This window comes from Mustelus asterias, chromosome 13 (assembly GCF_964213995.1).
Source record: "Mustelus asterias chromosome 13, sMusAst1.hap1.1, whole genome shotgun sequence".
Lineage (NCBI taxonomy): Eukaryota > Metazoa > Chordata > Chondrichthyes > Carcharhiniformes > Triakidae > Mustelus > Mustelus asterias.
Window position 1 is genome coordinate 86,456,844 of NC_135813.1, and position 14,851 is coordinate 86,471,694.

At 40.5% G+C, this 14,851-nt stretch overlaps 1 protein-coding gene across 12 annotated transcripts in view; it reads left to right on the forward strand.

Moving 5' to 3' along the window:
• The window catches only part of fbrsl1 (fibrosin-like 1), an 856,957-nt gene that overhangs the window by 808,008 nt on the left and 34,098 nt on the right, over window positions 1–14,851 (forward strand). For all 12 annotated transcript variants that reach the window (XM_078227185.1, XM_078227177.1, XM_078227182.1 and 9 more), the window contains one exon: window positions 9,445–9,808. In XM_078227185.1, coding sequence (XP_078083311.1) covers window positions 9,445–9,808 — 364 coding nt within the window. The remainder of the gene's footprint in view (window positions 1–9,444; window positions 9,809–14,851) is intronic.

The following is a 14,851-nucleotide window of genomic DNA, read 5'->3' on the forward strand; positions in this document are numbered from 1 at the left end:
GAGGTCACATGTTTGGAAGGTGCTGTAGAAGGAACTTTGGTGAGTTGCTGCAGTGCATCTTGCAGATGTTACATATTGCAGCCACGGCATCAGTGATGGAGCAATTGAATGTTTAAGGTGGTGAATAGGGTGCCAATCAAGATTTGTCCTGAGGGTGTCTAAGTATTGTTGGATCAGCACTCTTCCAATCAAGTGGAGACTATTACATCACACTTCTGGTTTATGCCTTGTAGATGGTGGACTGGCTTTGGGGCATTAGGAGGTGATTTACTCTCTGCAGAATTCTCATCCTCTGATCTACTATTGTAGCCATTGTATTTAAATGGTTGGCCCAGTTCAGTTTCTGGTCATTGGTAACCCCAAGGATCTTGACCTTGGGGGTCTCAGCAATGGTGATGCCATTGAATGTCTAGGGAAGATGGTTAGATCTATTGTTTGAGATTGCCTAGCAGTTGTATGGTGCAAATGTTACTTGCCACTTCTCAGAACAAGGCTGAATGTTGTCCAGGTCTTGCTGCATACAACCACAAGCTGCATCAGTCGCTGAGGAGTTGTGAATGGTAATGATACTGAAGATTGTGCAATCGTCAGTGAGCAGCCCCACTTCTGACCTTTGTGTTTATTCTGGGTTCATTGACATGCTAGAGGCAAACCAGCTTATGACACAAACCCTTAAGTAAACCCGACAGATTCACTAGAACCAGCAAAATGTCATTTCAACTATTTGACCTTCACAAATTTGACAACTTTAGGTCCCTGCACTGTGTGATACCCTTGGTTCAGGAACTGGCAACACTTGGACAACATTAAACCAAAGCAGCTTTAATTAACAGTTTGGAGCCCACCTTTTAAAACATTGTGTGGGAATTCTATACTGCTGCCATCTAATATTCTTCATGTTGATGGTAAAACATTGCTAGCACAGAAATGTTAGACCTTTACTCAAAATATTGCTAACCATATTTATCAAGCAATTAAATTCTTCCAGATATTATAAGTGTTCTTCATCTCCCCCTACCACCCACTGCATCACTCCCCCTTCACAGTAAAATAATGTAAAAGTCTTTGTAGGTAAAATGTTAAAGGGACCAATTCTGCAAGAGGTTTATTCAAACTTGTATACTTGAGTCTACTGCTCAGATATTGATATAAAGTGAGCAGCCAGTAGATTCAAGGACTTTTAAACACACATTGAGCTAGGTCTCCTACATTAGATACAACGGCAGACAGAATAATTCTGTTTGTTTTGTGGCAGGTGCATGCAAAGGAAAATATGCTCTAAAATTATATTTGATGGCAAGTGAACATCTGTGTCTTCCCACAATTGTTTACAAACTCAAACCGTCAATAGTTGAATTTATTTATCATGCAGCAAATGAAAAGTAAAATGTCTTCATGCCATCAGGGCAACGCATGTCACGTTTCTCATGGTCCTTCAGTTAAGCCAATACTTTGGTTCCTTAGATGCTTGCATCCTTGCACACTCCTGCTATTTGCCACTGTCACTACAGCATTACTCTGATTTGGTTCCAAATCCATTTTGACAGCTTATAGAATGGGTTGTTTATAGAGAAGGAAACCAGATGTGACAGTCCTCAGTGGCGAAATCCAGTTGCCTGCAGCCTGAAGGTTGGAAGATGAACTGATCCTGATTTGTTTCACGGCTTGTGCCCTCTCCAGTTAATTGGGTGCCAATAGCTTCTCTAATGAATGATGATGGATGGAATGCAGGTTGCCTGAGCTAGGCACTTAGAGCAATGAAAGCATCATACGTGCAGATATCACCTGCAGACAGCCGCAGTGGTAGCAAAGAAGGCAGCAATCAATGCCTGTGTGCGCATTTTCTTCCCTTTATCGTCCCTTCAGAGACAGTGTAGGATAGCATTGCTAGTTTTGACAACTGACACAACCTGCTTTGATATGTTACCTGTTGGTAGCCAGAAAGTGTACACCTACAGCTGGCTGTAAGAAATGGAACAATGTGTGACACGTAATTTATTGAGTCAATCGATGAGCTTCTATTTGATCCAGCCTTTGAACGGCTTCTGTAAACCCATCTCCCTGCAGAATTTGCCCATTGAATTCAAGTAAGGAGGAATAGAGGTTTGCTTATCTTTATTCTTCCCACAGCACTGGAACAAATCTGCCTGCCTCTGCTTCAAAGCATAGCATTTAAGGTAAATTATTTCTAAAATGACTGGATTTTCAACGGTAAAAACTTTCAAATCCAGGTTCCAGCAACTAATTTATGGAGACTGCTACCTGTATTCAAGTAAAACATTTAAACAATGTGACCTTAACGTGATGCATAGCAAGTTGTTGTTAGTTTCTCAAATAAGCATGTTTTAGTTCAAGATCATTGTGAAATAAAATAATTTCAACTATAGTCCTTATTAGCATAAAATTTAAGCAGCTTTGTAAGAATGCAGCAGTAATTATAATTTGATTTCTGTAAGTCACAAGCAATAAATTTAGAAGTCTTTCTGATTAAGTAATTGGTATTAGTCTGTTTCCTTTATGGTTTTGTTCATGCTGGCTGTTCATGCTGCAGACGTAAATCAGTAAGTGCAGGCAAGGACATTAGAAATTGTAGTTTTTGTCTTGGTGACAGGAAGAGATTGTTGTGTTTTACCCCTTTCTAGTTTGTTTGTCTTTCACCAGAATGCGCCAAGTGCTATTGTTGATAGATAGAAGAAAATTAGACAGTTGCAAGTAAATGCTTGGATCTTGCTTCAGATTGTATCTCACTCATTGACATTGTCTAGATGTCCTAGTTGGACTATGGAAACTAAAGTATTTCCAGTTTCTTAGTAATGTGTTTTTCCATCCATCAAGTTGAATTGCTTCCCAGCTATCATTTAACCTTCACATGACTAGAGGTAAGCAATCAGCTGGAGCTGCCTTGCAACAAATATTATGAATAACAGCAATTTGAACATCTTAATTAACATTATAGCTTGTAACAATTTCATAGTTGATTGACTTGAATCTAACTGGCCTGAAATGTGGCTGAAAGTTGGGTAGCCATCTGTGGTTTTAAACTTCCTCATGCACCAGGTTCATTGTGTGAGACAATCATCCCCGAATACCTACCTATTAACAGAACTCTGTGTGTGTGATTGGAAAATAGTTGGAAGAATGAATCCCATTCAACCATATCGCTATATTGAGGCAATGTTAGTCAAAATATTTATGTCCTTGGTTGAAAACAAATGAAATCTTCATGATGGCGGCCTGTGATAAGTGCTTTGCAAATAGCTGTGATCGTGGAACTTTAAGATATGATTGAATAAACAATAGACCTTCAGACTTGCCTGTTCATTGTAAAGAAAGCTGGAAGGCTGCAGGACATGACCATTGCTCATCCTACATTGTCCATTTTTACCTCCCTCCTGCAAGGATGTCTGTATACAAAACCATTCATGCTTAACTTGATGATGTACAAGAAGGAATTTGTATGTGATACTGTGAACATAGTATAAGTTGCAGACGTTTGCAAGTTAGTGATAGCATGAAGTGTTACATATTTAGATTGCGGAACATCAAATCTGATACATTTGTTAAAGCCGGTTGCTTCGAAGTTTAAAAGCCCTAATGTAGTCAGTGGACGTTGTACAGGTACAGTACATACAGTAATTGCATGCCACAACAATACTCTGGGGGCATTACTATTGATCTAATGGTTCAATTTATGCATTAGGGAGCTATGTGCACGCATTAATTGGAATGATTAATAACTTGCTGTTTAGGGAATGGGAAAGAAAATCAATAATTTTGCTTCAGATTGGGAAATGCCTACTGTTGCCTCTCATTCATTTCCTACCCTATTATCCAGTTTAAGTATAAATTATTTTCCCGAGCTATAATTTGGTTAAATACCACAAATCCAAGTAGAAGTTTGAGATGTTTCCATAATTTGATTTATTATTGTTACATGTATTAGTATGCAGTGAAAAGTATTGTTTCTTGCGCACTATACAGACAAAGCATACCGTTCATAGAAAAAGAAAAGAGTGCATAATGTAGTGTTACAGTCATAATTAGGGTGAAGAGAAAGATCAACTTAATGCGAGGTAGGTCCCTTCAAAAATCTGATGGTAGCAGGGAAGAAAATGTTTTTGAGTCGGTTTGTATGTGTCCCCAGATTTTTCTATCTTTTTCCCGACGGAAGAAGGTGGAAGAGAGTATGTCCGGGGTGTGTGGGGTCCTTGACTATGCTGGCTGCTTTTCCGCGGCAGCGGGAAGTATAGACAGAGTCAATGGATGGGAGGCTGGTTTGGGTGATGGACTGGGCTTCATTCACGACCCTTTGTAGTTTCTTGCAATCTTGGGCAAAGCAGGAGTCATACCAAGCTGTGAAACAACCAGAAAGAATGCTTTCGATGGCGCTTCTGTAAAAGTTGGTGAGGGTTGTAGCGAACATGCCAAATTTCCTTAGTCTTCTGAGAAAGTAGACGCGTTGGTGGGCTTTCTTAACCATAGTGTCGGCTTGGGGGGACCAGGACAGGTTGTTGGTGATCTGGACATCTAAAAACTGGGATCTTGGATCACCAGGATTTGGTAAATTCTAGTGCATGCAGTCAAATATTTTGGCAAGAATAGTTAAAATTCAAGTGTCCTTGAAGGTTAAGGATTAGACTCTGCTTCTAAAACCTTTTCTGAAACAGTTAATTCGACTAACTCCATTATGAGACAAGCTTCATAACTTTTAGAGCATTAATCAATACTTTTCAGACTAAACAAATGGCTAATCAGAACTCTAATTTATTGCTATTCTTGGGGGAATCTGGGCTGAATCATACAAATCTCTGTTTCCAGGGGATTGAGAGTGAGATGTACCATAGTCCTGTGTTCATAAACATAAGGTTATCCAAAAATCAATTGCCCTTACCCTAACTCACACCAAGTCACGTTCCGTGCATGTTTATGCTCACAGACTGGCACTGGATTCCTAGTTCAGCAACACCACTTTTAAAATTTACATCCTTGTTCTTGAATCCCTTCATTACCTTGCCCCCCTCTATTTTTGCAATCTCCTCTGATCCTACAACCTTTCAAGATACCAACACTCCTCCCATTCTGGCCTCTTGAGGATTGCTGATTTTAAACACTCCACCATTGGCATCACATGTCTTCAGCTGTCTAAGGCTCTTAATCTCTGGAAATCTCTTCCTAAATTCCTCCGACTTCTCTTTCCTCGTTTAAGCCCGTCTTAAACCTATCTCTTTGACCAAGCCTTCGTTCATCGACCCTGATATCTTCTTGTGAGGTTTGGTGTTAAGATATTGCTTCTGTGAGGCATCTTGAGATCTCTTGCTATTTTAAAGACACTAATACTTTGTAGCAGAGAACTTTTAGTTAATGTTTCCAACATTAACTTTGCACATTCAGGCAAGTCTGGTACTGTTCCCAATAGAGTTGAATACCTATCAGTGGACCAAGTTCAGACTAAAAGAGCATCATTTACTTTGTGCTGTTAAAATTTATTAAAGCACAGATTGTGAAATCCTGAACGTGGTTGATATCCTATGCACATACATATCAAATAAAGCAGAATTCTAATCTTTGTACATCACATTCATCAAATGATGAATGTGATGCATCTTTTGCTCATTCTTGGATTTTAGAGTTAGGGTTAGAGCTCTCTTGTCATTTCTTTTGTACTCTGAGATAAGGCATTGCAGATGCTGATATTCAGCAACTAAATTACCAAATATGACTTTCTAACTATTGTTTTTCTTGAACTATTCTCCCAGCATTCGGCCCTTGAAAAGATATGCAAATGAGTTATATTTTGACATAGTTTTGTTTTCACGGGATACCAAGAGTTTTGTTTAAAACAGTGGCTGAAAACAAATTCAAAGCTCCCACAGTAGTTCTCCAGATTTTCCTACATGCCAGACGCAACTTAACAATAATAAGTGGTTGTGGCAGCTGTTTCCAAGACATTTAGATTGTTAGCTGGCTGGCTGACTAACTATTCAAAGGCCATGAAAAGGATGACAAGACTGGATTGCAGCTGTTGTATAATAGATGGCTTGATGCACTGATTCACAACTGAACAGATCCATTTTAAATGTGAACACTTTATAAAGATGTGGACTAAGGGCAAAGGGTATTGAGATCATCATTAATCATCACATCAAAGTTGAAGTATCCCGCGATCTTTATACATGCAATCATTAATCTGCAAAGCTTGAACCAGCTAATTATGATGATCTGATGCTTAATTTTGAATGTGTTACAAGTGCAATGTACAGTCAGTGGTTGACGAAAACTGACATTTGGTCTTCACACTTTCAAGATGATTTAGATCTTCTGGATATATTAGTCCAAGTTTTCCAGTCAGCGGTGATGCTAGCTGGGGCAGTTGCCACTGACTGCGAAGTTTGCTACACCTGGACCTTTTTGCGTACTTCCAGCTGGGATATCCTGTCCCATCTGTAGCAGTGATGCTTTAGCTCAATCATCCACACGAAATACTGGCGAAGAGGAGCACTGGAGAGGACACGCCCATTTTTATAACATCAGCTGCTATATTTAGTGAAGTGTTTCAAAAATCTCAAAGATTTTGAGTGAGTGAGCGGGTGTTGGGTTTGGATGTTGGGTGAGGCAGTTCTGTCAATTGTGGGGGTTGTTAGCGGGGATGGGCGATAAGATCGCTGGGGAGTCAGGGGAGTTGGGCAATCAATTCGGAGGAGGGCGAGCAGACAGGTCGGGGTGGTTGATAGTCGATTTGATGAGGATGTTAGTTGAGGTGGTGGGTTGAATTATGCTATTAAACACTGCGTTACACCAGAGGTCAAGTAGAGTAATATGGTAAAGATCAGAGTAAGTTGCGCTATCTCGCCCACGTCTCCCAGCACAGACCAGTGTAAGAGACATTCATGAAGGTTTTGGGCAGTGCAAATCAAACCATCGAAGGTTCAAACTTTGTGGGCAATAACAACACTTGTGTAGGCATCAGGACTTCCAACAAATCCGAAAGCACAAGTGTAGCGGACATCTCAACATTTTTCTTCCAGAAACTATAATACCCTCACCCTCGCAATATAAATCTTTTCTGATTTTCTTTGCTCTTTGTTCTGACAAAGGGTTATCCAGTCTCGAAACATTGGCTCTATTCTCTCTCCTCAGATGCTGTCAGACCTGCTGAAAGTTTTCAGCATTTTCTGTTTTTGTTTCAGATTCTAGCATCCGCAGTATTTTTCTTTTATCCTATTTACTTCTCTAATTTTCTGTTTTCTATATTTCTGTTGCTTGTTTGGGAAGGAAATGCTCTTTTTCACTGTCAATGTAATTTTGTAGAAAGTAAAAAATGCATTTTGGAGATTGCATAGGTCATTGAGTTTGCAGAAGATGCAAGGTCTCAAATGTTGTCAAACTTGGCACTACCTTGAAAAGCTAATATTCTGTTGTAAACAGAATCACATATAGTTGAGATACATGCTCCAGTTTGCAGTGTGTTCTGACAGAAACTAATACCTTCTATCAGAACAATAGATGCAGTTTACAGATATTGTTTTGGATTTCCAGCGGTTAAAAATATGAACATCTTGTTGATGCAGCCATTAGTGGTGAAGCTATTATACTCTCTTTATTGCAGTGCTGTCACAAGTAGACTTACATTAACACTGCAATGAAGTTACTATGAAAATCCCCTAGTCACCACACTCTGGCACCTGTTCGGGTACACTGAAGGAGAACTTAGTATGTCCAATCCACCTAACCTGTGGGAGGAAACCGGAACACCCGGAGGAAATCAACGCAGACACGGGGAGAATGTGCAAACTCCACACAGACAGTTACCCAAGTCGGGAATCGAACCCGGGTCCCTGGCGCTGTGAGGCAGCAGTGCTAACCACTGTGCCACCGTGCTGCCCATATTGTGGTCGTACAAGTTGCTGTTGGTTTAGCCATCTTTTAAAATCTGGCCCATTAAACACAGAGGGCAGGTTATATGAATCTACCTGCTTGGAAGATGCACTAGCCCAGTAACTGAAACCCCCCCCCGACACAGAGGTTGTGTTTCTATTTGCTTATTGGGCTACTGTTTCTAAAAGTTACATTTCAGAGCACTTGTAATGTCACAATTTTCCAAGGCCTTTCACAGAAATGTAATCAAACAAAAATGGACAAAGGAGCTATTAAGAGGGATGACTAAAAATTATAACAAAGAGATGGGTTTATGAGGAGGGCCTTAAAGAAGGAGAGCAAGATGGAGAGGTTCAGGGAGGGAATTGCAATGCATGGGAATCAGACCATGAATGTACACCATTGGCAGAAGCGCTGTAAAACATCTGGGATATTAAAAATTGGGACTGGCAGTGGCAGGATTCCAGTGTGCAGGTAAGGTTCCCCAAATGAAAAGTTCTAATATCAGTCAGAAATTATCTACAAGGTTTGCTTTTCCTGGCAAGGGATCTGCAAATGAAGGAATGAGCACATGTCAGTCAGTCAGAATGTGAATGCCATCAATTAACAGTAAGATGCCCTATATGTTGGAAGTGATCATGTTTTATAGGATTGTATAGAAATATAACAAGAACTATTGTGATTAATTGTTTTAAAATGTGGAAAGAATAAATTAAAAGTTAGCTCAAACTGCAGTAAATGGTGAAAATGTTAAAACTTAATAAGCTTTGCTGCAAAGGTCCCTTAATACTTAAAGTTTAACTCTTGTCTTAAACATGTTTTTCATTCCGCTTGCCTTTGTGTACTTAGGATTCCCTAACTCTGAGCATGCTAAGCCAGCTGGAATGTGATTTCCGTTGAATGAAGAGATTAGGCCCGGGATGTAAACACAGGCCTCACTGCCTGTTAGTTCATCCTTTAGACTATTACTGCAGAAGCAAGGCCGGTAAAGCTAGCTTGATACATGCATTCATTGAGATAAAGAGAACAGTGTCAAAGCAATTAAACTAAACAGATTTTCATTAAGTAAATTGCAGCAAGGATGTGCTGTTTGCGGCTAGACAACAATTAGTGTTAATATCCATGCCACTTTGCTTCCCTCATATTCATTTGATTGTAATTTGTGCAAATGGATTATGCCTGGACCGCAGGGCTGTAAGATTGGCCTCCTTGACGGTTTAAACAGGTAGTTTTTTAAATAAATTGTGGGAAACGCTATTAAGTTTGTGATAAAACCTCTACATTTAATTAATCCTTAAATATTAATAGGCATGAATGAGCTGAGGATTTTGATCAGTGCACAGTGGGAAAAGGCTGTGAACTTTTCAGAGTTGCACTGCAACATAATCATTTTATGCTAGAATGTGCTTGGCGAAGACCTGAATCGACAGGCGTTTAACAATAATTAGGAGTGAGTTATTAAAGCTGACTTTATTCCTCAGAGAGCTGGAATCAGCTGATGATGGTTAAGCATGGAAATGTACTGCATAAACACTTCAGTAAAGGTTTTGCTCTTCTCTAATTTTCTAGGTTCAAGCTTCACTGGAAGCAGTTTGACATTGAATGAAAAACCTGAAACAAAGGGACCAGGTGTTTCCAAGGTTTCTGGACTAGAACGTAGCCAGGAACAGAGCAAAGAGACACCCTTTGTGCCACTGCTGCCAAGCCCTCCAGCTGCCGTGGTACCTCCAGCTTCTTCAGCGTGTGCTTCCAATAGCACAGTGAGTCCAACAGTGAAGGAAACCATTTACCAGGCACAACCGCAACCAAGACAGCCAACGCCACAGTTACAGCCACAACTGCAGCACTACCCTCTGTCTCAGATTCACACGCAGCCTCCTGTACATCACCAGATTCACCACCAGATACCTTTCAGCAGTTTTAATAGTATCAGGTAAGCAGGGAGGGGATTGCATTGGGTTCAGAATCTACGTGTTTTATTTGTACTGTAGCGTGTTAATGACTAGGCCACTTTCTATTTCTCTCTCAGTATCATCATTGAGTACTCCCACGTCAGGTGTAGTGCAACTCTGTCCTTGTATAGCCCCACAACCTCTGTCTTCGAGTACCTCATTCTGCAGTAGCATGACATTTTCTCATTTCCCACAAAAGTTATTCGGTGACCTCTGAAAACTAGAGGGCATAGGTTTAAGGTGAGAGGGGTGGAATACAGAGGGGCAATTTTTTCATACACAGGGTGGTGAGCGTCTGGAACAAGCTGCCAGAGGCGAGTACAATTTTGTCTTTTAAAAAGCATTTAGGCAGTTACATGGGTAAGATGGGTATAGAGGGATATGGGCCAAATGCGGGCAATTGGGACTAGCTTAAAAAGAAAAGGGTGGCATGGATAAGTTAAGCTGAAGGGCCTGTTTCCATGCTGTAAACTTCTATGGCTCTATGAATTGAAAAAATAGGGGCTATTTTGTGCAGGTACGGTGCACACTAAGCACTGCATTGAGATGTAAAACTCATTTTGCATAGGGTCTTTAACCGAGAAAATTAGTTTGGGGCCAGATTTGAACCGCGGTTCACCATTTGTGAGTGAATGTTTACTAAAACCAAAGCCTTCTAATTTTTTGAACACGCATGTACTCACCCAAGCACAAGACCTGCTTTCTTATCTCAAACCATTTAATCTTTCTGAAACTATTATTTGCTACCTGTTTAATATTGAAACCTCGACTAAATGTTGATTTCATACAGTGGTTTTGTGAAACCAAAGTATTTCATCCAGACCCATAAGAAACTGCTAATGTTAGTCTTCCGTCAGCATCCATCTGCTTCAGTCCTCTGCAGCTAAAACACTCATCCAGCCTCACCTCTTCCACCTGCCAAAAACTTGAGCTCATCCAAAACTCTGCTGCTCTTATCCTGAATTCCACCAAGTCCCAGTCTCCCATCTCCCTTTGTGCTCACTCACTCACATTGACCCCTGATCCAACAGCAACTAAAATTTAACATTTTTATCTTGGTGTTCAGTCCTGCATTCTCTGATCACTCTGTCTTCCTCCAATTCTGTCCATTTGTCAGTTTTCATTTTCTCTCCCCCTTCTCCACCCTTTATTGGCTGCCGTGCCTTCAGCTGTCCAGGGCATGAGTTCTGGAATTCTTTCTATAAACCTTACTACTGCTCCCTCTTCCCAGAAGATGCTCCATTAAAATTCACATCTTTGACCAAGTGTTTAATATTTTGATATCTCTATATTGGCTTGTTGTCAAATTTAGTTTGATAACACTCCTATGATGTGCCTTGGGACGTTTTACTATGTTAAAAGACACTGTAAAAATGCAAGATAAAATTATGCAGTAGCTTCATTACTTGTTGCAGCTATATAATACAGCAAGTACTGGTTGTGACTTATAATTATATGAGAAATATATTTTTGGCAGATGTTAAACTGTTTCCATCATCTGTGACATGCTCCAACTGACTCATCTATTTATGATATGTATCTTTATAGTCTGCAACTTTATGTACATTGTAAAATGTTCAAAGTAGAAATTAAGTTCTGGCACTCTGCTTCTTAGAATGAGTAATTGTAAATGCTGTGCTGCAAACAAAGCTTTATGATTAAGTTGGAAAGAACTTGGCTGATGCCCAAAGTGTGAAATTAACGCAGTTAGTAAAATGAACTAACTTAGTAACTGAGGAAGTAACAAGGACGATTGATGAGGGTAGTGCACTGGATGCTGTCCTTATGGATTTTAGTAAGGCATTTGACAAGGTCTCACGTGTCAGACTGGTCAGAAAAGTAAAAGCCCCCCCGGATACAGGGGAAAATGGCGAGTTGAATGCAGAATTGTCTCAAAGAACAAAGAAGTCTCAGTGACCCAAAGCAAAGGGTAATATTCACCTTTTCCCCTGGTTTCTGTGGTTATGACTCATCTTTCGTTCCCTCCCCCTGCAGTATAAATATCTCCCACTTTCTATGCCTTTTAGCTTTGACAAAGGGTCATCTGGACTCGAAATGTCAGCTCTTTTCTCTCCTTACAGATGCTGCCAGACCTGCTGAGGTTTTCCAGCATTTTCTCTTTTGGTTTCAGATCCCAGCACCCGCAGTAATTTGCTTTTGTTAGGTAATATTCGATGGATACTTTTGCGAATGCAGAACGATTTTCCTGTGGCATTCCACAGCCCTCAGTGTTCGGGTCCTCTCTGTTTGTTGTATATATAAATGATTTGGACTTAAATATGGGAGGCCTGATTGGAAAATTTGCAGGTGACATAAACATTGGCCCTGTAGCTGATATTGAAAAGGATAGCTGTCGTCTCCAGAATAATATTAATGATTTGGTTGAGTGGGCGGAAATGTGGCAAATAGAATTCAATCCAGAGACTTGAGATGATGCTTTTGGAGAAGGCAAACAAAGCTAGGGAACACACAATAAATGGGAGGATATTGAGAGGGTAGAGGAAGCGAGACACCTTGGAGTGCATCTCCAGAGGTTCCTGGCAAGTGGTAAAGAAAGTATATGGAATTCTTCCCTTTATTGGACGACGTATCGAATACAAAAGCAGGGATGAAATAATGGGACTGTATAAAATGCTAGTTAGGCCACAGCTAGAATTTTGTGTACAGTTCTGTTCACCATTTTTAAAAATTTGTTGAATGTGGGTGTGGTTGGCTATGCCAGAATTTATTGTCCATCCCTCATTGCCCTTGAGAAGGTGATAGTGAGCTGCAGCTTTGAACCGCTGCAGTCCATGTAGTGTAGGTATATCCAGAGTGCTGTTAGGGAGGAAGTTCCAGGATTTTGGCCCAGTGACAGGGAAGGAGTGGTGATATATTTTCAAGTGTGGATGGTGAATGATTTGGGTGGGAACTTCAGGTGGTAGTGTTCCCATGTATGTGCTGCCCTTGTCTTTTTAAATGGAAGCTCCCATGGGTTTGGACGCTGATGCCTATGGAGCCTTGGTGAGCTTTTGCAATGCATCTTGTCGATGGCACACACTGCTGCAACTGTTCATTGGTGGTGGAGGGAATGAACGTTTGTGGAAGGGTGCCAATCAAGTGGGCTGCTTTGTCCTGGATGGTGTCAAGCTTCTTGGGTGTTGTTGGAGCTGCATTCATCCAGGCAAGTGGAGAGTATTCCATCACAATCGTGACTTGTACCTTGTAGTTGGTGGACAGGCTTTGGGGAGTCAGGAGGTGAGTTACTCGCCACAGGATTCCTAGCCTCTGACCTGCTCCTGCAGCTCCAATAGTTAGGTTTCTGGTCATTACAGAAAGGACATAATTGCTGTGGAGAAAGTACAGAGGAGATTTCCTAGAATGTTGTCAGGGCTTGGAAATTGCAGCTATGAGGAGAGATTGGATAGACTAGAATAGACTAGCTTTGACAAAGGGTCATCTGGACTCGAAACGTCAGCTCTTTTCTCTCCTTACAGATGCTGCCAGACCTGCTGAGATTTTCCAGCATTTTCTCTTTTGGATATTGGATAGACTAGGGCTATTTTACTTGGAACAGAGGAGGCTGAGGGGTGACCTAATTGAGATGTGCAAAATTATGAGGTGCCCAAATAGGGTAGACAGGAAAGACCTGTTACCCGTGCCAGAGGGTTAATTACCAGGGGCATAGATTTAAGGTGATTGGTAGAAGGACATGAGGAAATTCATTTTCACCCAGTGGGTGGTGAGGTCTGGAATTCACTGCCTGAATTGGTGACAGAGGCTGAAACACTCAACTCATTTAAAAGAATCCCGGATTGGTACTTGATGCGCTCTAACCTGCAAGGCTACAGGTCGGGTGCTGGAAAACGAGATTAAAATGAACAGCTACTTTTTCTCTTTTTTTGGGCCAGCACTGACATGATGGGCTGAATGGCCCTTCTGTGTGCTATATCTTTGCCATGGCTCTGTGAACTTGACTTGAGCCAGGCAGCAGAAAAATTGTTCATTTTGTTCCCTTATATTTATAGCTCTTGCCAGTCTTTTCAAAAAATGCTGTCAGTTGTCATTTACTCATTCCCCTAAACCAAGAGGGCAGAAGTTCACAGCCTGAATGTTTTGCCTTTTTATTTGACCAATGCTACATTAAACATAAACACAGCAATTGTTTCATTAACATGCCCAAATCGCCACAGAAACTGTCTGTGCTCTGATTTCAGATTGGATTTTGCAGCCTCAGAATGTACTGGCATCACTAACAGATGTCATCCAGGCTAGTGGAAAACCATAAAGTTAAATTTGTCTGTCCACAAATAAATTACTGTGGCCCAATTAACTTCAGAAAGAAAAATAAGTATCCAAATAAAAAAATTGCGCAACTCTGTACAGTGGCGCAGCCTGACTTATTAACAAATTAACTGCAAAATAATTTAACTTTTCATTACAATGATAGCATTAAAGTTAATAGTAGAAAATGACCCTTCATCTGAGGAAATGCCATCTTGGATTTCCTTGAACATGTCTAGAGGTTGGGAATATATTTAAGATGTAACACTCTTGGCTACGTTTGTTTTAAGTGGCTACATTTGAAAGTTATCAAAGCATACTTCAGTTAAATGTTGCATTATTTGCACGGCACAGTTAACTGCTATATTGTTGTTAATGGTTACCTGGTGTTTTGTACCACAGAACTGTGGAGATGAGTCATCCTGATGTCAGTTTCCAGATTTTCAGTTTAGAGTAAACCAAGTAGGCCAAGAAGCACAAAGATGTTTCAGATTAGATCTTCCAGGAGATGACTGAGATTTATCTAATTGTAAGGAAGCCATCTCAACTTAGCACACCATTTACCTTCAACACATCCAAATAATGCAGTGAAGAGGAGGCACTTGCAAATGGGTTGAATACTGTGGAAATAACCAGAGGGATTATTCCTATTAACTCATCCAAACTTGTTATTACTATACTTGCCCAGTACTAAAGATTACAAGATCACAAAAGATTATTCCCATTAAAATTTTAAACTCCAGTTCCTACCATATTTCTTG